Source organism: Akebia trifoliata, chromosome 9 (assembly GCF_017979445.1).
Source record: "Akebia trifoliata isolate Shusen 1 chromosome 9, ASM1797944v1, whole genome shotgun sequence".
Lineage (NCBI taxonomy): Eukaryota > Viridiplantae > Streptophyta > Magnoliopsida > Ranunculales > Lardizabalaceae > Akebia > Akebia trifoliata.
In genome coordinates, this window is record NC_141383.1 from 800,209 (window position 1) to 825,931 (window position 25,723).

The 25,723-nt window shown below is 34.3% G+C and overlaps 1 protein-coding gene and 1 pseudogene across 12 annotated transcripts; one reads left to right on the top strand and one right to left on the bottom strand.

The window, feature by feature from the left end:
* The first annotated feature begins 19,355 nt into the window (after positions 1–19,355).
* Positions 19,356–21,906, top strand: LOC147393973 (cell division topological specificity factor homolog, chloroplastic-like; annotated as a pseudogene). The gene is made up of 2 exons (XR_015181517.1): positions 19,356–19,698; positions 20,911–21,906. The product of XR_015181517.1 is annotated as a cell division topological specificity factor homolog, chloroplastic-like (transcript).
* A 575-nt stretch (positions 21,907–22,481) lies between these two features.
* On the bottom strand, positions 22,482–25,644 carry LOC147393974 (putative serine/threonine-protein kinase BSK3). Of its 11 annotated transcripts, none has more exons than XR_015181522.1 (4): positions 25,144–25,644; positions 24,215–24,375; positions 23,721–23,834; positions 22,482–23,067 (listed from the first exon to the last, which is right to left on the bottom strand). XR_015181522.1 is itself a non-coding variant. In XM_086454216.1 (3 exons), exons 1-3 carry the CDS (start codon positions 25,199–25,201, stop codon positions 23,005–23,007), a joined length of 294 nt encoding a protein of 97 aa, XP_086310342.1. In that variant the 5' UTR covers positions 25,202–25,628; the 3' UTR covers positions 22,482–23,004. The 11 variants fall into 11 exon arrangements, 1 of the variants encoding a protein (XP_086310342.1); XR_015181524.1 differs by having other exon boundaries at positions 24,224–24,375; positions 25,144–25,643; XR_015181519.1 differs by having other exon boundaries at positions 24,220–24,375; positions 25,144–25,642.
* Positions 25,645–25,723: the final 79 nt, after the last annotated feature.

Below are 25,723 nucleotides of genomic sequence, written 5' to 3' on the forward strand. Positions count from 1 at the left end.
AATTTATAACTTAAACGTAGATCGCTGTAACTCTGAATCTAGGCCATCCGTTTGCGTCTTATCCAACGGTTTCAATATGTTTGTTATTCTTTCTGGTAAATAGTATGGCACTAAACGACTCTCATATATATATATATATATACATACTTTACTAATAGTAGAGTAAATGAGCTAATACATTGGTGAAGCAACTTGAAGGGCTATATATGTATTAGTAAACAATGTAATAACAATCATTTTTCAAATATGGGTTAGAAGTTTCAGATTGAGTTGATTTTTTGTGAAGATGATCTTTATGATGAGAAGATCATCCTATAAAAATTCAGCCCAATTTGAAACTTCTAACCCCATCAAAAGTGATTGAGAATGTGGACCGTCGATTTTTTACCAATAATTTGTAAATCACTTTTGATAGACTTAGAAGTTTCTGATTTGACTGATTTTTTGTGAGGATGATCCTGTTACCATGGATTTTCAAAGCTGTCAAATTTTGGCATTTCTCCAATTTGGATACAATCCAAAGTCTAGGTATAAACTTTCATTGAGTTGGTTCCCTTCAAGTCGAACTCGAAATAAGCTTGTGCAATTTACCAAGCTTTTATGAATCATACCCATGAAGTAGTTGTTAAATGCACCTAAAATTTTAATGATCCACTTTTACTCATTTGTTGTGGTAAGTAGCCTGATAATTTGTTATAAGACAATCGAGATTAGAGAGAGATGAAAGATTTCTAACATCTTGATGTAATGAACCAAATAATTGATTTTGAAAAAAGTGTGAATCCACTTAGTTCCTTAAAACACCAATGTTAGCAAGGATTGGTCTAGAAAGAGAATTTTGATAAAGGTATAAGATGGAAAGTTTGCTCAAATTACCAAAAGATGGAGGGATGGAATCAGATATTTGATTTTCTAAAAAGCGCAAATCGACTAAGTTCCTCAAAGCACCAATGTTAGGAGGGATTGGTCTAGAGAGAGAACTCGTAGTAATGTATAATGTGGTAAGCATGCTCAAATTACCAAAAGATAGTGGGATGGGACAAAATAATTGATTTTCAAAAATTCTCAAGTAGACTAAGTTCCTTAAAACACTAATGTTTGGAGGGATTGATCCAAAAAGAGAATTTTTAGAAAGGTCAAATTCTACTAAGTTGCTCAAAGTAGAAATGTCAAAAAGGATTCGTCTAAAGAGAGAATTTCAAGAAACGTCGACAATGGTAAGTTTGCTTAAATTACCAAAAGATGGAGGGATGGAACCAGATATTTGATTTTCATAAAGGCGCAGATCGACTAAGTTCGTCGATGAACCAATGTTAGGAGGGATTGGTCCAGAGAGAGCATTATTGTTGATGTATACTATGGTAAGCTTACTCAAATTACCGAAAGATAGAAGGATGGGACCGGTTAATCGATTTTCAAAAAGGCGCAAATCGACTACGTTCTTTAAAGCACCAATGTTTGAGGGATTGGTCTAGAAAGAGAATTTTAGAAAGGTACAGTTCCACTAAGTTCCTCAAAGCACCAATGTTTGAGGGATTGGTCTAGAAAGAGAATTTTTATAAAGGTAGACAATGGTAAGCTTGCTCAAATTACCAAAAGATGTAGGGCTCAGACCAGATAATCGATTATCATAAAGGCGTTAAGTTCTTCAAAACACCAATGTTTGGAGGGATTGGTCTAGAAAGAGAATTTTGATAAACGTCTACTTCTACTAAGTTGCTCAAAGTAGAAATGCCAGAACATATTCGTCCAGAGAAAAAATTTCAAAAAGGTAGACAATGGTAAGCTTGCTCAAATTACAAAAAAGATGGAGGGATTAGACCAGATAATTGCTTATCATAAACATCAAGGATAGTGACTTTTGAAAGTGTACCAATGTGTATGAGGATGGTACCCATGAGTCCATTCTTACTTAGATTTAGATAGACAAGATTTAGGAAAGAAGAGAAATTTAAGTGGTCAAGCTTATCTTGTAAACCCATGTTCGAAAGGTTTATTTCAATTACGCTTCAAGAATTGTTACAAGCTATCCCGAGCCATTTGCATGGACTTGGCACAGTAGTACTATTATGACCTATTGTCCATGAACTTAAAAGATCTTGACTTGTATCTACTATATCTAAGCTCTTGAAAAAGAGTTTAAATCCAACGATTAGAAATTTTCTTAATACAATGCTAAAATCAGTGGATGCACATCACCAATCAAACTGATCTTTTGTGTGTAAATTCACCAAGGGATGGACCACATATCCATAACATTAGTCGGTCCCCAAAAATTTCATGTGGCATAAAATGGGGTGCCACCTGACCTTGGTTAGGTATGGAACACCCTTCTGGATCCCTACTCTAAAGTAATGAGTCCTTATCCGGAACGGTGCCCCATTCCTTTAATAAATGTTAGGTGTCTATGTGACACATTTTTATTGGAGTTCAAACACATTGGGCTGTGTGCATGGGACACCATTTTGGAGCCTAATTCTTGATTAATTGGAGTGATATTCATAGATTACTGCATAATTGGTGGTGCGGGAAATTAGATAATATATAGAAAATAAAATAAAAGATAAGAAATTGAAAATAAAATCTTAAATCATGTGTCAAGTCAGGACCATCACATGGGATGATTTAGACATGCTAACTACAGTTTCAAGACTAGTCAAGTCGAGTCTAATAAGTTTCCCCCGTCATGAAGGCATATGAATCATCCATCAGATCGACTTTTTCGCTTTCTGAGACAACTTGGGCAAGTCATCTTGGTAATAGTCACAAAAATTTTATATTAAAAAAAAACAATTTGTAAAATTCTCCAAATAAAGGATTAACATAATAAATCAATGAATTAATCGATAATTTATCAATTATTCATTGAATAAATAGTATTTTTTACTTTTCAACTTCAAAATTTTATTTACCTCGACATTCATTAATTCTCAAGAAAAAGATAAGAGTTTTTTTTTTGTTTTTTTTTTTGTGAAGAAACCCAATTTTTTCTTAATTTTTTTTATGAAACTTTCATGAACCTATACGAACAAATCAAACTCAATACTCTGTCATAGAGTTGCTAAATCCAAACTTGATTACTATGATTCTGATAATCAATGTGAATCATCAATCACATTGACTTGTTCAATATTTTGGAAATCTCTTCCTGAGTTTTCAATCAAATTGTCTTCAATGTTTTTCAAGATAAAATAATTAATTTTTAATGATTTAAATGTTTATGATTTTGTATAAAAATAAGAGCATCTACTAACCCATCTAATGGTAGAAAAATAATGATTATGATTTAAACTGACACAAAAATTTATTAAAAGCTTAGATCAGGTTTAACAATTTACACAGTCCATGATGAGATGAGTTTTGGATCAATCGATTATAACCACAGCCTCGTATGGCTAACTTAAACCAAGGGGCATTTGGTTATATATGATTCTAGAGTCCAATTCTTGCCCACTTTACTTTTGAAAAAAAATAACCGTGACCCTATGTTTTGGTTAATATTATAGATACCCTTGGGTTTTCAAACTATTGACACGCTCTTTGACCTAGGTGGTGTATGAGAGACTAATAGAAAATGACCAAAAAGTATTTCTAGAAAATCTGTCATTTTCAACTTATTGAACATTGGGGAGGAACATCTGTAGCCCATTATCCCTGAAGCTCTTTATAGCCTTGATCTACAGTCCATTAAACATCACATTTAAAAAACAACTTAATCCTCTTGAACTCATGGTCTAAATTAGATTTAAAAAATAAATATCAACACTATCCCCATTTTTTTTTAATATTAATTTTTCCATGAAATCTAGAAGGCTGTCGTGTAGGATTGCCAATTTGATAATCCATGTGAGTCCAACGACCCTTAGTAAGATTTGGAATCTACAATTAAAGTCGTAACCATCACGTTGAGCACTACTGACTCACAATTTCTCATTAGCCGTGTTGTTGGGTGGAGGGTCCACATGGGCATGATTTATACAAGTTAATTATCCAAGTCTCGAAGGCAAGATGATCAATATTGATCGTCCAACTGAGCGTAGTAATAGAGAGAAGAAAAGATACTATTTTTTTTTTATTAATATAAAATGAAACAGATACATTAAAATATATAAGCAAGAGGTTGAGCAGAAAATCTCAACCTCCTAACAAACATAACAAAATCCAAAAATCTAGGACCTAATTAACCAATTGAATTTGGAGATTTTATTCTCGATTATTCGGTTGCTTTATTGAATAGAAAAACATCCTAACTAATTCCCAATATTTCGACACCCCCTCAAGTTGGAGCATAGATGTTAGTCATGCCCAACTTGTCTATAAGAGATTCGAACTTAGGTCAAGGCAATCTTTTGGTTAAGACGTCAGTTTTTTGTTGTGTTGTAGGAAGCTTGTGTGCAAATTATGCCATTGTCCAATTTCTCCTTGATAAAGTGTCGATCAATTTCAACATGATTTGCGCGATCATGTTGAGCTGGGTTGTGTGCTATACTAATTGATGCCTTGTTGTCACAAAATAGTTTTATAGGTGAGTCCACATTCAATCTTAATTCCTCTAGAACCCGTTGCAGCCAAAGTATTTCACAAACTTCATGTGCCATAGCTCAATATTTTGCCTCTGTATTACTTTGAACCATAACATTATGTTTTTTGCTCCTCCAAGTAACTAAATTCCCTCAAAGAAACATGTAATAGCCTGAGGTAGATCTTCTGTCTGTCACTAAACCAATCCAATTTGCGTCTGTATACACCTCTTTACTTCTTTTTCCACCCTTTTTGAACAAGAGATATTTTCCTTGAGTGCCTTTAAGGTACCTCAAAATGTGATAGACTGCTTCCAAATGTTCCTTACAAGGCGAGTGCATGAACTGACTTACTATACTCACTACGAAGGCTATATCTGGTCTTGTGTGGGAAAGATAGATCAACTTCTCAACAAGATGTTGATATCTTCATACATCCACTAGAGCACCTCTTATTTTCTCTACCAACTTCTAATTTAGATTCATAGGAGTGTCTCGGCTTACATCCAGTCATCCCGATTTCTTGGAATAAATCCATGACGCATTTTCTTTGGGATATTATTATTTCATTCTTTGATCTAGCAACTTCCATCCCTAAGAAATATCTTAGTTGTCCCAAACCTTTAATTTCAAATTCAGCTACAAGACCTTACTTCAATCGGACTATCTTTGTCTCATCATCTCCTGTTAAAATAATTTCATCCACATAGACAATTAGAATTGCTATCTTACCATCACAAGAATGCTTAATGAACATTGTATGATCGGATTGTCCCTGGCTGTATCCTTGGTTCTTCACAGACTTTGTAGACCTCTTAAACCAAACACTTGGGGATTATTTCAGCCATATAAAGACTTCTTCAATCTACATACCTTGGTTCCAAATTTATCTTCAAAACCTGGTGGAGCCTTCATATATACTTCTTCCTCTAAATTTCCATTGAGAAAGGCATTTTTTACATCTAATAGATGTAAAAGACACTCCAAGTTCGCAGCAACAGATAAGAGAACTCGTGTCGTATTCAATTTTGCTACTAGTGCAAAGGTCTCTTGATAATCGATCCCATATGTTTGAGTGAAGCCCTTTGCGACTAGCCGTGCCTTAAGTGTTCTAAGGACTCACCTGAGTTGAATTTCACTATGAATACCCATTTACATCCAATCGGTATTTTCCTTCTTGGTAAGTTAGCTTTCTCCTATGTACCATTCTTCTCTAGTGCCTCCATTTTTTTAAAGACTGCTTTCTTCCATTCAGGAACACCTAAAGCTTCCTATATATTCTTAGGAACATCCACACTTGACACTTGTGAGGTGAATGAAAGAAATGAAAAAGAAAGATTTTCATACGACACATACTTTGACATAGGATACAATGGACACTTGGTACATGATCTTTTTTTTTTTTTTTTTTCTAAAGGCAATTGGTACATTGAGATCATCAGAATTAGGAGTAGATGAGTTTGGCTCGAATTTATTACCTTGACTTGACGGGACTATATTTTCTGGATCTGTAATTTGGTCAGATGATTGACTTTGCAAATGAACAATTTTTTCTCCACCTTGTTTCTGTTTGTGCCATGAATAGACTATAGCTCAAATCAAGGTCTCAAATCTAGTTTTGTTCTAGTATTAAAATCACTTGTTGTTGGCATTAAAGAAGATGGAACCAACTCAAGAGTTGAAGTTTCTGGTTCCATGAAATTAGTAGCAAAATTGTTCCCTTTCTCATTAGAACTTATGAAAAATGTATTATTTCTAGTATTTCTAGGTTCAAGATCAAATATCAAGTCTTCACAAGAAATCTCTTCCCCCCCCCCCCCCGCCGAAGAGGAGTGGTATCAAAAAAACTTTGTGACTCAATGTATGTGACATCCATGCTAACAATTTTTTTTTTATTGAGGATCAAAACACCTGTACCCTTTTTGTGTTGGTGAATAACCAACAAAAACACATTTTAAAGCTTTCAGATCTAACTTGTCTTTCTTATGATCATTAATATGCACAAAAGCAACATAGCCAAATATTTTAAGTGGAATGTCAGAAATAAGTCTTGATGTAGGAAAGAGACTTTGAAATTTTTGCAATGGTGTTTGAAACTTTAATAGTCTTGAAGGCATTCAATTGATTAGGTATGTAGCAGTGCGTATAGCTTCTCCCCATAAGTATTTAGGTACTTTAGTAGTAAACATAAGGGACCTAGCTACTTCGAGGAGATGTTTATTTTTTCGTTCAGCTATCCCATTTTGTTGAGGTGTGTCTATGCATGAACTTTGATGTAAGATACTTTAGTTTGAAAAAAATGCCCAACACTTTGTTAAAGTATTCTTTTCCGTTGTCACTTCTAAAGACCTGAATTCATTCTTGAAACTGCATAACATAAATTTTTAAAAAAATCTATTCAACATCAGTTTTTCTTTAATCAAGTAGACCCAACAGATTTTTGTGTGATCATCAATGACTGTAAAAACCCATTTTTTTTCGAAATTGTGGATATGCAAGAAGGACCCCAGACATCACTATGAATTAGTGTAAATGGCTTTGACAGTTTATATAGTTGAATAGGAAAAGATGCACACTTATACTTAGTAATTTGACAGACATCACAATGAAAAGAAGATAGGTCTTTATAATGAAATAAACTTGGAAATAATTGTTTCAAATACTGGAAATTTGGATGCCCTAATCTAAAATTCCATAACATGATTTTATTATCACTAGAAATAGAAAAAGGTTCAAAACTAGTCAACTAAGCTTGTCTATGCACTGCATTTCCATCTTCAAAGGTAAAGGCAAAAAAGTTGGAAGGGTATTTTTATGAAGATAAGAGAAAAGAGGCAATAAAGTTAAAATTATTCTCCAAGATTCGTGAAGAAATTAAATCCCAACCCTACTTATGAGGGATATACGTTGGGAAGAAAACCGTTATGCTTTATTATATCGATTTTTTATCTTTCAACTTTAAAATTTTATTTTCTTCAACATTTAATTCTCAAGAAAAATATAAGCTTGTTTGAAGGTGGATTTGGATAAGAAATCCAAAATATCATTTGTATCAACCAAAAATGTTCTCAAATTTTTAATGAAACTTTTCGGAACAATTGAACTTCCATCAAATAGATCTTGTGGAGATTTTTTTTGGGCTTCCACTCCTTGGTTTGCGTTTTTTTTTATATCAAATTGTCTTCAATGTTTTCCAAGATAAAATGATCAAATTTTGATGAGTTAAATTTTTATGATATTGTACAAAAATAAGATTTTGAAGATGAGCATCTACTAATCCATTTAATATGAGAAAATAATGATTATTATATAAATTTTATACATAAATTAATACAAAAACTTAAACCACAACTTCCTATGCTCAACACACTCATTATGTGATAAAATAAGTAGAACTAAAATGTAAAAATGTTATATATTTAAGTTAGTCCTTTATGAGTGAAGTAAATAGAATATTGAAGATAAAAGGTAAAAATGTTATATATTTAGTGATTAACTGAGAGATTACTGATTAATTTGTCAACTCACTAATTTAATTTGTTAATCCTTTATCTGGAATATTTCATGAACTTCAGAAGAAGAAAAAATTGTGACTATGACCACAATTACTTGCTCAAGTCGTCTCATATAAAGAAAAAGTTGATGTGATGGAAGTTCACCATGATTTTAAAACTAGTGGAGTCGACTCGAGTAAGTCGTATCCCACAGAGGCAAGACAATCAATTTGAACATCCATCACATCAACTTTTTTTTATCTGAGACGACTTGAGCAAGTCATTGTGGTCATAGTCACAAATCGTTTTTATTTTTTTCTTCTCCTAAAGTTCATAAAATTCTTCAAATAAAGGATTAATTGATTAAATGAGTGAATTGATGAATTAATCAATAATTTATCAATTAATTACTAAATATATAACATTTTTTCTCTTTTATCTTCAAAATTCTATTTACTTTAACAAGTTTAAAGATGATGGATATGAAGAAAAAACCCAGCCCCAAAACATCATTTGCATAATCCCCAAAATTAATACATAAAGAAAGTTGTAGGGCATTGAAGACTCCTATTTTGAATTTCATGATGTTGAGAGGGGATGGAAAGTGGGATAGGTGATGCATTAGAGTTGCTCTTACATGTGGTATCAAAGAGAGGTTCCAAACCTATATAGCTTGGGTTATCCTTTTTACAATGATAATGGTTTATTGTTGATGAAAATAATTGTGAGATTGATGTAGATTATTCGATTTAATTGATGACGTTTTTAGTTGATGTAAATCGAGTTTTGAGTTTCAAATTAAGCTCTTGATTTGCATAAAATCGATCCCCCATTAACTTCAATTTAAGATTGTGATCAAATCTATCTTACACCCTAAGATAGATTTGATCTCAATCAATTTCAATTTTGTGAATAGTGTGATCAAATAGATATTCAAATCAAATCAATTTTCAATTTAGGATTCTAGTCCAACTCGATTTTGGGTTTCATTACCAACGCAGTTTCAATTTTTTATTTTGGATTTATTATCAAAAGGGTTATCATTTTCCATTTTTGTTTCTAGATTCAGTTTTTTATTTTGGGTTTCATTACCAAATCAATTTCACTTTTCGATTTTGGGTTTTATTTATTACCAATTGATTTTAAGTTTTGGATTTCTATTTATTACATGGGAGAGCTCCATGTATGTACTTGAAGATTCTCACCTTTTGAGGGTAGGATTCGAAATTTTCTCCACTTTAAAAATTTTTACCAAAAACAAAAGTGTCTTTTTGATTTGACCACAATTTTTGAGGAGGCATTCTTGGGATTTATCAAAGAAGTTGACCCTCCAATTAGGTTAAAACATTAAATATTGGAGGTTTATGAGAGACCAACATGTGTCATCTTTGAGAGAATGGACTTGATATGGACTTGGATTAGGATATTTGGACTAGGTTTGAAAATGGGCTTGGTGTTGGGTTAGGAGATGGATAATAGATTGGTTCATGGGTTAGGGAATTAGGTATGTAATTGGTTGGGCTTGTATGGATGGGCTAGGGATAAGGTTTGAGTATGTAAAACGATATGAAATGATGCATGGATGCATGTATACATGAAGAAATGTGCCAAAGGACAATTTTTATGCAACATGGGCCCGTTGAAGGTTTTTGGATTTTTTAATCGAAATCAACTTGAGATTTTTGGAAATTCCTAATGCGTTCGTACAAATTGGGGTGTCTACAATTTATATTGCAAACAGAAAGTACCACATATGATTAGGAGGAAACAATATTATAACCATTCATATAAATATCCTTCTAGGACCCACAATATTGGCCATTCTCCTCACATTATTAATAACATCATATTCCTTAAATAACAACAAAAATAATAACATTTAATGAACAAAGTTTTTGCCCATTCAACTTTATTTGGTGATCCTTTCAATTACAAGAAGAAACTATGAAAAACTTAGTTCATAGAAAGTAGATTTTGCGACATCGAATGCATGGTTGGCCGAGATTGTAGATTAGCATTTATACAAGCAAGAGCCAACATCAGTAAAGAAGCAATTTTGTCTTCAAATTATTGATCGATAGGAGGTGAAAGGCGCGATTCTAACACATCCTTTAGCATTATTGTTGGATTACTTGAAGACCATAAAGACGATATAAGTTGCCTGGGATGCCTCCCCATGATCACTTCTATGGCCAATACACCAAAGCTATAAACATTACATTTTTCAATCACGACCATTGTATTTGCAAGCTCTACACAGAAAAACTAAATGTATTTAAATGAAATAAATAAGGGTGTTTGGTTTAAACTTTTAAAATTTTACAAAATCAGATATAAACCCTTTTTATAAAAATAAGAAAAAAGTAGTTAATTTGTTGGTCTGAAAAAGTGGTGAATTCTTGACTTTTGAGAAAATCAAGGGTTTTTGGAAAGAGGTTGAAGGCAAGCGTTTTTCGAAGAAATTTTCCCAATCTCTAATGGAAGACTGAAGTCAATGGTTATGTATCATTAATTTTAAAAACCAGGGATATGTATTTAATTTACAATTAAAACATGGATCTAAAGTTACCACTTGTTTTCAAAATATTTAGAAGATTGGGGTCCCCTATATGGTAATGAATCTCTTTTACAAAAAAAAAAAAAAAAGGTATTAGGTGTACTTGATTTGTTTAAAATTACCTTTTACAACTTTTGTACGTATACATATGGCATCCGAGAGATGTAAAAATAGTTGTCATTTGTAAATGTCTCTCAATCACAGCCTATATATATATGGGTCCCGTTCCCCACCCTAAGCTTTACCCTACACTTTAACAAACGTGTTTTGTTCTCCATGGGTTAGAAATTTTGGAATGGACTGATTTTTGGTGAGGAAGATCTATATGGTGAGGAGATCATCCACACCCAAAATCAGCTCATTCCAAAACTTCTAACCCCATCAAAAATGGTTTACAAAAAATGGACGGTCCACGATTTTTCAACTTGTAAACATGGGGCTAAAAATTTCGGAATGGGCTGATTTTTGGTGAGGACAATCTTCTAATCATATAGATCATCCTCACCAAAAATCAGCCCATTCCAAAACTTCTAACCCATGTAGGACAAAACACGTTTGTTAAAGTGTAGGGTAAAGCTTAGGGTGTTGAACATTTCCCCTATATATATATATAAGATTGGGATTGGAGGACAACTATTTGTTATAACTTTTCTTACATATCTCAGATGTTGTTTATTTTATAAGATCCAACAGCATCCGGTGGTATTGTAAAACACATTGTAACAAGTAGTTGTCCCTCAATCATATATATATATGGGAGAAGGTTGGATGGACCGAGGTCTATATGGTCCCTCGGCCCATATTAGTACAAATGACACCTCATCCCTCTTCATTTGTGATCTAGATTGGGTTTGAAAACGAAAATCTTATAAAACAATTGGGCATGATGTTGAGTTTGAAAATGGACAACCGCTGAACTTCTAGATTTAAAATTTAAATCCAACAGTAAAAAAAAAAAAAATCTCTTTTTTCAATTTTTTTTTCTTTTGGAAGTTTATAAAATTTCATGCTTTACATACATGTGGCACTTGATGGTGGTTTTGGGCATCACATTGGCTTGTGGCCTATAGTGATTGATGGTTCTTCGGTCCATATAACCCCATATATATATATATATATATATATATATATATATATATATATATATATATATATCCAGAAGATTAGTCTAAACCATTGGATTTTTCATTTGAAGGGTTGGGATCATGTGTTTTTTTCATGAGTCATTCTTAGGAGTCAACGGATGCTGACCCTATATATACACACATGGGACGACAATTGTGACAATGGTTTTTTGTAAATTACTTTTGATGGGATTAGAAGTTTCATAATGGGCCATTTTTTGTGAGGAAATCATCCCCACCAAAAATCAGCTCATTACGAAACTTCTAACCTCATTTTACAAGTTGAAGAATCGTGGACCGTCAATTTTTTTGTAAATCTCTTTTGATGGAATTAGAAGTTTCTAAATAGGCTGATTTTTTGTGAGGATGATCTCTATGGTGAAAAGATCATCCTTGCCGACAATCAGCCCATTCCAAAATTTCTAATACATATAAAACAAAATTCATTGTCACAATTGTTGTCCCTAGAAGCGTCACAAAGAGGAGGGTTGAACTCAAAACCTCTCCAAGCCACTGCATGTGTGTATATATATTAAACGTATAACATGTTAATCTTGGCTTCTTGTGTGCTTTTTTTTACTAAAATACCTTTCTAACTTTTGTAAAGCAAAGAATTGGGCCGATCCAACCAAACTATATTTATGATAAATATAGACTACCCTTTTCCATATATTCGTAAATAAAAAAACGTGTGTTGTTTGTAAGAGCAAAACCCGTAAAGTATCACAATGTTTCGATATCAAATTTCTATTAAAACTAATATTTCATTCGCAAAACTCTTCATATCATCTGACTCCTCATCTTCTTGCATACAAAGCTTCTTTATAGCTAAAACATGACTTGATAACTCTGCCTTGTAAACTTGTCCATGACCTCCCACCCCGATTCAATATTTGTAATCGAAATCCTTTGTGGCTGTAGATGCATGATTCTCGATTACGAGTGCCACATCTACTAAGGTTTGGAGTCGCCACCATTAATATTGTAAGTGGGTGTGAATGATCACCTAAAATGTATATTTTTTTTTTAAATAATGTCATTTTTTACGTTAAGTGACTCTTGATGGATAATATACCAATCTAACCTTAAGATTGGGGTAAGCGACTCAATTGGAGAAAAGGGAAGGTGTTAGGCATCCTTTTCTCCCCGCCAAGTGACGGTAACCTCAGCACAACTCGATCATTTTTTATTAAAATATAAAACAAAGAAAAATACCATGTGTAGGTGACTTGTACCCTACATAGGGATTCATTTTCGGCTTTAACTTGTAAGGATTATCTCATTGAAGGAGATGATCCTAGAGGGCATTAGCTTTGGACACAACCGATGTTTGAAAAGTATTGGCTAAGGTCTCGGATCCATTCTCATGGGTTGAAAAGGACCTGAATTCCAATTGTCTCAAAATAGTTTAGGGATTAAAATCGATTTTATTTTGAAAGTTATTACAACCCTTATACTTTCGACCAGACCGAAGCCTGATCTACTGGAGATAAGGGAAGGGGAACATTACATCCTAAGTCCTTCTAAAAATAAAATAAAGAGATAATGGGGATAATAGAAGAGGGATATGGAGAGAGAGAGAGAAAGAGAGGGGGGAGGGGAGGTGTATTCCTTTGACTCACCTTAAAGCTTTAGTTTTTTTTTTCTTCCTTCTTTTATGTCTTCTTGAATCCTTATTAATTTAGGAGAATGTCACTTTTTTTTGTGTAATTGAAGGAGTAGGAAGAGATGATGAGATAATTGAGTTAAATATAGTATTTTTTTTATGAGAGACTTGGTAGGGAGAATTGGTCACCATTTTTGAAAGGGAATGAGGGGTATTTATAGGTGTTAGGAGGATATTTTAGGGGTATAATGTGGTAAATTATTTAAGAGAGTAAAGAATGACATAGGTTTTAAAGGTGAGGGGTATGAAATTTATGATTAAAATGAAGGTAATTATGTAATGAGGATAAATTGATAGTGTTTAGATCCAAATGGTTTGGATCTTACCCAATCCATTTGGGTGGAGTGTTTGGTGAGGTGAGGTGAGATGAGTGATGTGTGATGGAGAAAATAGAGATGTAAGGTGTTAGGTGTTTAGTATTTGATTGAGTGTTAGATTGATTGAAGATGAAAGGTGTTTATATTTAGGATAATGGGTTGTGTAAGGGATTAAGTGATTGGATTTTTTAGAGGATTAATGAGATTATGACATGTGTTAAAAGGATGGGAAGATGGGGTGATTAGATGAATTGATTGGTTAGAGTAGGTGTTTGATTGGAGAAGAGGAGTGTTGGTTAGGTTTGTGATAATGGTTTTGTAAGAAATGATGAGGGGAGGTGTGGGTGGTAATGTGAGTTGGTGGAGTGATTAGAAAAAGGTGATGGGTAAGGAATATGGGTTGTGATGTGGGTATTTGATTGTGTTAGAGAATGTGAAATGGGTAGGTTAGGAAAGGGTATGGGTTAAGATGATTTTTAGAGAGAGAGATAATGTAGGTAGATGAATGTTAAAAAAAAGTGATGGAGGTAGGTGGTTAGATGAGGGAGGTAATAGGGGGTGATGACCTGTGTCATCTTTGGTGATCAAACTAGTGATTGATTGATGTGGATAGTGATTTTTGGATTAGGGCCATGAGTTAGATATGAATTGGATATGGATAAGGGTTTGTGGGTTTTTTAGTGTATTGGGTTTGGGTTGTGAAAGATTTTGGGATTGGGTAGAGTTGTTCTAGGAATGGGTTTTTGAGAGTGGGTAGGTTTTAGAGTTTAAGTGATATGGGATTGAATTTAAGTTAGGAGGTTAAGGTGAGAAATGCATTTTATGAGTGATGAGGGTTTGTGGGCTTTAGACTGGTTTAAGGTCTTTTCGGATTTGGTGGTAGAACGGTGGAGGGTAGTGGGAGTCCCAAGTCTCCTTTTACATTAATTTTTTTTAATCTTTTTAGGGATTTTTGAAATCATTGGATTGATCAAAATGCCACGTGTTGCCAAATTGCGCTTTTTAGGCCCGTTGACAACTTTTATTGAAATCTGGTATTTTGGTTTCAAAAGCAGAGCGATGAAGGTGGGAGTACACCAAATCTTTTTGGGTGCGCCCACTAGACCATCAAGGGGTCTTGGGGACCTCGGTTCGATCAAAATATCGTTTTTTTATGATTTGGGCCTTTGAGGCCTGTTGGCAAATTTTGTTAAAAAATCGGTTTTTTTTTTTTGCCCTTTCGAGTAGGTGCCCATTCAAATTGGGGTGTCTACAGTGGCTTCTGTAGACATCTCATTTTTTGCCTAAACCGAACCCGAAGGCATCCAAAAGCTTTCCAAGTAAGGATTCGACTCGAATCAATTTTCAAATGATCGCGAGAACCCAAAGTTGAGCCAACAAACTAACCAAATTTGTGATTTTAGCCTGGTATAGAGGTAACTAACGGCTAAGCTTATTTTTTAGCCTGGCCATAGATTATCAATGGACAGAAGATAAATTTACACAGTATAGAGGTAACCTACGGCCAGGCTTAATTTTTAACCTGGTCATAGGTTACCAATGGCCAAAAGGAATTTCAAACAGTATGGAGGTGACCAACTACCAAAAGGAAATTTTGTACTGGCCATTGGTCACCTAAGACCAATTATGTTAAACAGTTAGGAGGCCCATGTGCATTCGAATTTGTTAAGGGTTAATTACCCTTTAAGTCTCATGTTAATTGCTTATTCCTCAAGAAAACCTTGTTATTTTACCTTTTTATCCTTATTTTATTTGCCTAAACAATGTTTTTGTTTTTTTTTGTAGTAATTCAACAAGTCCTCTAATAAAGGCCTTTGGTCAAGTTGGTCCCCACTTGAAGTCAATTACCCTACTAACATTGGTTTTTTGAGACACATTATAAACAAACCCCCCTTTCACCCCCTTATTCATTTCTCACAATTCAAAGAACTCCTATAGCATTCAATGTAAAATAATCAAATTCCAAATCTTTTGACTAATTTGTCCACTCAAAAAAACTCTCTAGAACTTATGTCTAATGACCAATCTATCCCTAATTTGTTAGAGATTCTCTCAAGGAAAATGTCTAAAGAAGTCAAAATCCTACCACCTAATTACATGTTATTTGGGTTTTTTCAATTAACTCAAGATCAAGGTCTTAGGATCCTTTTAACATTCATTAAGAATTCTCTAGAACTTTTAGGATGATTACCATCATACCCATTGATGATCAAGATTAGTAAGACTCAACAAAAAAGTAATGACAATTAAGGCCAATGTTAAAAGTTAGAAATGGCTCTTTACATGGAGGTTTTGTTGCAAATATTAAGAACTCCAATATTTTAGACAAATTTATTCCCAAGGGTCTCCCAAACTCATATAAATAGGACTATTTAAGGCAAAGAGAAGGAGAAAAATGTGATAAAAAATTCTGCCTAAATTCTCCCAAAAATCTCTAAGCCTCCTTATTCTCTCCAAACCTCTAAGAAATTCAAACCAATGAGAAAGAAGAAGGAGAAAGGGAGAAGAAGAAGAAAACCAAGGTGGGTTTAACCCTCATTTCTCCCTTTCTAAACTACCCCCTTCTATCTAACCCCCCCCCCCCCCCCCTCCTCCCTCTCTCTTTACATTCTAACAAGTTTATTTCATATTTGCCTCCTTTACAATAATGTAGATCTTAGATTTGTTTTGTGGGGGCTAGGAGGTAGAGAGTAAGACTTCCTAGAGGCAATCTCTTCCTATATGCCCTCAATAAACTCTTCGAGAACACTAGTTTAGGTTTTTCCTTTCTTGCTTTATGTCTATGCAATTTAAATTTATAGAATCTCCCTTTCCATTTTACTATCTTCATGTAAAACTCAATACTCAGATGTTGGAAACTTCTTTCTTAACATGTGGATTTGAATTTCTTTGCCGCGAAGTAAACAAAGCTCCCGATTACTTAGCAAAGCTTGGGGCTTTTGGGGATGATTTTTTTTTTTGTAATTGAGGTTACTTCTAGTATACCTCAAGATCTAATGAGAATATTGATTGAAGATTTATGTTGTAACTATTATCGTTGAGATATTGTTCTAAAGGAGGGGACCCTTCAACCCCAGCTAATTATCAATCCAAAAATAAAAATATGATGCATAATATATAAATAGAGGGAGTCGTTGGGAGGCCCTAATGTTAACCAAGGATCGTACCAAGTTTTAAAGACCATTAGATATCACGTGATCTGATGGATGAGATCAAGAGAAAACAACTGGAAAACATTTTGCTGATACAAAGTTTTGAAATTAAAGTAACCCTCTGTCACAATTTGTTTTAACAACAACTGCTCTCCCCTTAACTCATTCATATCTCTCTCTCTCTCTCTCTCTCTCTCTCTCTCTCTCATTCATATATGTTAGTGGAATTATTTTTATCTACATAGTAGAATTATTGTAAATCATCTAATTAACTCTTATTGGTGATATCTTTCTAACACAATGGTTAATTTTGGTTCTCAGACCACCTCTTTCTTACTGGAATTTGACATGGTCAACTAGAGAAAGTACACACAATTTCTATTTATTAAAAAGAATGTCATGGTCAGTACATTTTAATCCTTTCTGTGCCGGTTGCAATTTGCAAGGGTCAGACAGATGTTTTGGATATTTAGTCTTAACAGGTAACTCAGTAAGGCCATGTAAATCACATGATGTTTTGTACATTGTTAATTTCATAGGTAACTTGGCATATAAATCTGACTCTTTCTAATGGCTTACTATGGTGTTGGTTTGCAGTTTCAGAGAATGCCTGGGAATAAGTACAATGGGAATCCTTCCATCCCTCGGACAAGATTGGAAAGGCTTTTGGAAGAGAGAGTAAAGGAATCTAACAAGATGCTTGAGATTTAACTACTCTTGTGTTTTAAAAAGAAATGGATGGATAGATAGAAATGTGCTGGTGATTTGTGAAACATGGTCACTTGTGATTTAAAAATTAAAGACATTGAATGATGCTGCATGTATATTTGAATATTTTTTTTTTCTCTTAAGAGGAACAATTACAATGTCGTGTTCTAGATTTAAAATTAAGGATAGTACAGACTCAACAACTTATAGACCCAACTTTAAGATCTGGGGCTTGCTCCCAAGTTCGACTTACTAGACAGATGAGTCACTGGTTTTGGTTGGTTTGATATAGGCTCACCAGATTGTCTCTTACACCAAATTGTGAACCAGTACAAAGTAAACCAATTCTTGGGAGGTTCACTTTGGACCCATGGAATGCAACATTTGTGTGAACCAAGTTGTGAATGACCAATGTATTTTATTGAGAAATTCTATGTACTTCGACCCACAATAACAAAAAAAACAAGTAAATTCTATTACTTGTACCCATTAAAAAAAATGACTCAGTAGCTTGATAATGGGGAATTGTGATGGTTCTCTTTTTTATCATTAGGCATTTAGGTGACTGTATGTTCTGGATTTATAGAAAAATTTAATTCTAGGTAACCTGCTCAAAAGGGACATATGTTTGAAGGAAAATGCTGGAATGACACAAACGGAAACACAAAGGTGACAAAAATGAAGTGGTGGCACGCACATAACCGTAGATGCTTTTTACTTGTATCTCGTGGAAAAGCATCTACGGTTATGTGCACACCACCACGAGCAGTTTTTGTCACCCTTGTGTCACCCCAACACAACTCATGTTTGAATACAGATGAGAAACACGTCTATGCACGATTTAAGTTTTACAACAAACCATCACACACGATTTAGCCTACATGGCGACAGAGTCGTTCAAGCACAATACATTGACCCATCAGATAAATTGTAGATAAAAAGGTGAATCTAGAAGGGATTGTTGAAGTTTGGAAGGAAATATAGGCAACCTTATTATTGGATATTGCCTCTTTTGAACGAGAACATATCCTAAAATAATGGTGGTATTAAAAGAAGAAGGTGGTAGCAATTTGACCACCAAGAAAGCTTTTGGAAACCCCAAGATTATTTCGAGAAGTTGGGTAAATTTTGTCAATGTTGTCCCATAATAAAGTTGATAAAAATTGGATTTGAAGAGAGTTTTCTCAACTTTAAAAATAGAGTCGTGCTGCGGTGACACAAACGGAGACACAGGGGTGACAAAATGATTTGATGTCGTGCACATTACTGTAGATGCTTTTCCGCAAGATACGAGTAAAATGCATCTACAGTTATGTGCGTGCCACCACATCATTTTTGTCACATTTGTGCCTCCGTTTGTGTCATTCCAGCATTTTCCTTCAAAATATGCGTGTTAATACCATAGTAGAGTAATTTAGATCTTTTGGTGACTATTGACCATGGTCTTCTATGATACCATAATCGGCTATTGTTGAGTTGACTCAATGCTTATGTATACTATTTTGTACCAAAAAAAAAAAGAGGATATTTTATTTTAAAATATTAAAATCTTTTTTTAAATGTTAAAATTTTAATATATTTTATTTGACTCATTTGAGTCCACTTGAAAGTTGTTGACTTGACTCAACTCATTGAACTTTTGAGTCTACCTATGATTTTTGAGGATTGGGAGAAAGGGAATCCAATTTCCCTCCTAAAGTGGGAAGGATACAATCGAATTCCAAGGAAAATTAGAAATAAAACTTCTAAAAGATGAATTTTCTATGGATAATCAATTTTCTACCGGGAAGGGATCAGTAGACAAAATCTCAAACCAATATCTATACAAAATATCGTGATCGTTGGATCACGATAGATCTAACGAAATCCGGCCGTAGAATTTGACAAAAACAACACGTGCTGTTTATTCACTTAAAACTTTCATTATTTAGAAATACCTCCCCGCATTTATAACTACTCAAATCAAATTTCTCTCTTCCCCATCGTCTTCTCTTCTCTTCTCTTCTGCGACTCAAACCCTAACCATCTCCATTCATTTAAGACGGCATAGATCAGGTGAAGACGCCAGGCGAGAAAATTTTGTGGCCCAAGGGGCATATGATATGCGCAACATCTTCCAGTCGCTTGATTTGGCATGGACACTACTTCGTATTTTCCCCGGTGAGCTCTTCCACCGCATACCAGCAAAGACCTTAGATGAGTTCTACAGTCGAGACATAGTTAACTGACCAACTCTTGATTCTAGTCTTTGCTTAAAATCTGTAGCCTTAGTCTGTTTTTTTTTTTCTTCCTTCATCCCCAATAGGCCACATAGTTTGTCAGATTCAGCATAAATAAATGTGGGTTTTTTTTGTTTTTCTGCTTAGAATCGTTGAGTTTTCTATAATCTATACTTAATATTTCTTTGAGTTAACTAGGAATGGCATGGGTAAGAAACAATTAGGGCTTTTGTGATATTCCGGGTATAATGCACTTTTGTGTGTCTTGCTTGTTGTTGGTTTGCCTTTCTTGAATGTATTGAGATCTTTGGAAATTATTTTTGTTTAAAAAATCAAAGATTTATTTGGATGCAATAGATCTTTTACTTGTACATTAAAGGTGGTTGCTGCTATTTTACAATTTATTTGCAATAACTCTGTTTCTTTGAGATAATTTTTCTTTTTTTTGTAATTGTATACATGTACATCTTTAAAAAAAATAATAATGAAGTAATAATCAATGCGTTTCAAGTTAGGTTCTCAATCTTTATGTGGGGCTGTTTTAATTTGTTTTTTGTTAGACCCCTCTGAATAAGGTTTAAGCCTTTCAAAGTATTTAGATCCTTTTCTCATGCTGGAAAGATTGATAAAATAGAGTGTTTTCTAATTTTGTCTTGATTTATTAATTTATCTATGATATCAAATTTAGTTTCATTTTTTTTCCTAGGTTTTATGACCGTTTTGTGTTCTATCAGTGTGATGCACAAAATAAAAAGGGATCGGTAGCAGCTCTATGGTATGGCATGCATGTGCATCGCACGTGTAGGGTCCACTAGTAACTATTGATAAGATCTCACTTAAACAAGAAATTTAAAGCACATAGGTGAGGTAGCATCTTATTTCTTTGTGGGTTTTTAATTGATGAGTGGTGCTGGAGTGACCTCAGGATTGTACCTCGTATCTGACGGGGGAAGTGTGCAGAGATGCTTTTTCACTCGTTAAGCATCTACAATTTATGCACACTTCCCCGTTAGGGATGTGCGATATGAGGTACAATCTTAAGAGTCGTGACTTTATGACTCCCCATATTACATATTTTATATTGATATTTTTATCAGTTCATATTGGTACTACAGAACCCATATTTTCTTTCTTTTTTCTTGTTACCTTGCAGATTAGATTCAATGGTTTCCTTACTGGAGTATCTAGCATTTCTGAGTTTACATCCAATTGGCCTCGAAATGAAGTTGAATCCCATAACATGCAATATCATTTTCACAAGTCTTTTGTGATTACAAGTGAGAATAGTCTCTCTCCCAAAGCCATAAATAAGGAGGTCGAGGGTTTGCTCCTCAATGCCATAAATATGAGTTTCTTCGAGAATTTAAACTTGGCGTGGAAGATTCTATTCCCATCACTAGCAACGAAAAGAAGCTCAAATGTGAATATCGCCAAGCAACGCCTGAAGATGATCCTCTACTCTGATCGATGTGTTGTTAGTGACGAGGCAAAGCAAAAGATTGTAAGCAACATAGTGAGTGCTTTATCAGATGTTGTGGAGATAAGAGTCACAAGATAAGGTCCAACTCAGTGTCTCGACAGATCCGAGTCTTGGGACCATGTACTCTCACAGTTTCTGTTTGGTGGGTGAAACCTAAATATCAAGACCAGGATGAATTTGGGGGGATAACAAATATCGAGTACAAAGATACTGGTGAAAGGTCTGGCTCTGTTGATGTTATCTTTGATTTCTTCATACCCAATGAATGAGAAAAACAGAGTAATTTCTATGTTTTAATTCTTCTTGGTGTGGAAATAGAGTTGTCATATCTAACGTTAAGATGAAAAACATAATTCCATTCCTCTGTCACAAAAGTTTGCTTCCCATTGTAGCTATTGTTTCTTGGATAAGCCTTTGTATTGCAAACAATTTGCATGGATCACTTAAATTCTTAAGAAATTTCAGCAAATAATTTGCAGTAGATGAAGTTGTGAAGAAGAATCTGAGAGATATTTTTGATTCTGCTGCGGGGAAGATCGTGCTATGAAATCATTACCAATATAAATGAATTGAATTTATGATTATATCATTCATCTTGTAGTTGGATATTGTACTAGACTGAAATTTACCTATTCTAATGAAATCAATTCTATGTCTGATTTAACTTTCTCAGCATTTCTTTTGGTGATTTTTATTTATTTATTTATTATTTTTGGTGATTTCTTTTGGTAATATGTACATTTGAAAGGTTGTAGTCTATGACAAGGAAGATATGGGATGCTCCATCTCCAGTTTACCACACTGTTGCCTAATATGTGCGGTACTTGAGAATTGTGCTGATCCAAAAATGGAAAATCTTCTTTCTTGATATATAACGACAGTGTGAAACACATTCATAGAGCACAACCAATCAGTGACTGTGTAAATACTAAATCGTTGGACAAAGTTAGAGACTGAACATATGGTGGTACGAACGAGAGTTGCCAACTTACACTACTACAGCAAAGCATGCTTGATGTTTACCAAAAAGGGAAGAAAAAATAAATCCGAAAGTGGATTTATTTTATTTTATGGCAATCTGGAATTCTGGGACTTTGGAGGATGGTCGGAGCCTTATTTCCCTGTCAAGCCAGTTAACGTTTGGTTTGCGGGTGCAAGTACACTCTCAACGGACTTACAGAGAGTGATTAAACTGGAACTAAAGCAACTTGGTGATTAAGAACATTCATTCATACTATCTGGTGGGGACATTAAATTGAATGCTTTTCATGGCACAACAAACAAAGTCTGCATACAAACATGAGGAAAATTGTATAATTTCATTGACAAACTCATTTGTCCTTATGATCACTGTTTTTCGATTGCTAACATAAGTCAGAATTTTGATTATTCCCCATCCCTGGCATGAAGAATTCAATTGAAGCTCCTCCAAGATTCCATAAACATGAACATCAATAATAAATGATCAAAAGAATCATTTACATTGACAAAAACTTGAATACAAAGGTTTTTAAAAAAAAATAGATACGGAAAAAAAGGGGCCAAAACACAAGACTACAAAATAAATAAAAAATACTATACACCTTCAGGTTCAGCTATTCTTCTTGGCCTCTCAGGCTGTGACATTTTTAAGAGCCTCTTGGGCATCAATTTCCCTCCCGAGGCTGAAAAGGGCAGGAGCATGCAGATAGGAGGCTGTGGGTCACTCAGGGGATAGGACTTGGGCTTGCATTACATCCCCAAGGGCTTCTCGTGGCATGCCACTCATCAAGTAAGACAAGCAGCGCCAAGCAAATGTCGTCGGGATACCATGGTTCCACCATCAATGAACTGTACAAAAGACATGCAAAAAATAGTTTGTATCATTACATGATGAATGAACAGATCAAACTCTAGGGGGGCTGCTTAAGCTGTTGCAACTTGAAACTTAGCCCAGGATTCTAAGCTAGAAAACCATGACTTATTAGTTCAAACTAACGGGAGTCTTATTATATTAAAAGAAATAAGTCTTGTGATTTTTAATGTTATAAGGGCTGAGGTACCCCTTCAACTCAACCTTAATCATGATTAAGTGGCACCTATTTGGAGAATTCCTCAAGTAGTCAATCTAATTCAGTTCTAGACAACTATGTGACACGGAAACTATTTCCTGAAAATGTTTCATTGTCAAGAACATAAAGGATGTAAATAAAGCTACAGACAAGATTTCATTTCATCGTTTGATGTCCTTTAGCATTAAGTATATGGTACATATTTACAAATGCATTTCTATTGGTCTAGGCTAAAAGGCATATTTAATAATATCCACACAAGATGTTACTATCTAAATTTTCATGTAAATATATAGAAATGTCACATTTCAACCAAGATCAATATGTCCAGCAGCTCATCTCTTATCTACATTCTTAAAATGCAAAGCCAAACACTAACTATGGCTAATAATCATTTATACAGCTTGGTGGGTTCTCCTGCTAAGGACTTACATGAGTGTAGCAATCGATGGCAGTCGCAAAATCTTCTGCTCGAAAAGCAGTGTCTCCATGTTTCTTAGAATTCAAGGTCTCCTGCATTTGGTCTGTCCACATTTGAAAAGAAAGCTACAGAGCAAGCAATAATGAGTAACATCAGGAGTTGAGCAACATTGAACTTGAGTATCCAAGGGAAATTGAACTTGAGTAAACCAAAAAAAATTGAAGAATCAAGGAATACATGCCCTATTAAGATGAGGTTCTACAGTACCAATATGAACTGATAAAAATATCAATATAAAATATGTAATATAGGGAGTCAGAAAGTCACAACTCTTAAGATTGTACCTCATATCGCACATCCCTAACGGGGAAGTGTGCATAAATTGTAGATGCTCAACGAGTGAAAAAGCATCTCTGCTCACTTCCCCGTCAGATACGAGGTACAATCCTAAGGTCACTCCAGCACGACACATCAATTAAAGACCCACAAAGAGATATGATGCTACCTCACCTACGTACTTTAAATTTCTCGTTTAAGTGAGATCTTATCAATAGTTACTAGTGAGTCCTACACGTGCAACGCACATGCATGCCATACCATAGAGCTGCTACCGATCCCTTTTTATTTTGTGCATCACACTGATAGAACACAAAACGGTCATAAAACCTAGGAAAAAAATGAAATTAAATTTGACATCATAGATAAATTAATAAATCAAGAAAAAATTAGAAAACACTCTATTTTATCAATCTTTCCAGCATGAGAAGAGGATCTAAATACTTTGAAAGGCTTAAACCTTATTCAGAGGGGTCTAACAAAAAACAAATTAAAACACCCCCACATAAAGATTGAGAACCTAACTTGAAACGCATTGATTATTACTTTATTTTTTTTTTTTTAAAAGATGTACATGTATACAATTACAAAAAAAAAAAAAAAATTATCTCAAAGAAACAGAGTTATTGCAAATAAATTGTAAAATAGCAGCAACCACCTTTAATGTACAAGTAAAAGATCTATTGCATCCAAATAAATCTTTGATTTTTTAAACAAAAATTATTTCCAAAGATCTCAATACGTTCAAGAAAGGCAAACCAACAACAAGCAAGACACACAAAAGTGCATTATACCCGGAATATCACAAAAGCCCTAATTGTTTCTTACCCATGCTATTCCTAGTTAACTCAAAGAACTATTAAGTATAGATTATAGAAAACTCAACGATTCTAAGCAGAAAAACAAAAAAACCCACATTTTATTTATGCTGAATCTGACAAACTATGTGGCCTATTGGGGATGAAGGAAGAAAAAAAAAAAAACAGACTAAGGCTACAGATTTTAAGCAAAGACTAGAATCAAGAGTTGGTCAGTTAACTATGTCTCGACTGTAGAACTCATCTAAGGTCTTTGCTGGTATGCGGTGGAAGAGCTCACCGGGGAAAATACGAAGTAGTGTCCATGCCAAATCAAGCGACTGGAAGATGTTGCGCATATCATATGCCCCTTGGGCCACAAAATTTTCTCGCCTGGCGTCTTCACCTGATCTATGCCGTCTTAAATGAATGGAGATGGTTAGGGTTTGAGTCGCAGAAGAGAAGAGAAGAGAAGACGATGGGGAAGAGAGAAATTTGATTTGAGTAGTTATAAATGCGGGGAGGTATTTCTAAATAATGAAAGTTTTAAGTGAATAAACAGCACGTGTTGTTTTTGTCAAATTCTACGGCCGGATTTCGTTAGATCTATCGTGATCCAACGATCACGATATTTTGTATAGATGTTGGTATGAGATTTTGTCTACTTATCCCTTTCCTTTTCTACCTATTTTCTATGTGCAATCCAACATATCCTAAATTTATTCTTAAAAATCATTTAGGAAAAAATAGAGTTGCTAGTGCCCTCCAACTTTTACTTATTACACTCTAATTAAAATTAAAAAAAAAAAAAAAAAAAGTAGAAATAGTAAAAGTTGGGGTGCCAATAGAAACTCTCTCTTTGTAGATCTCTATTTGTTAGA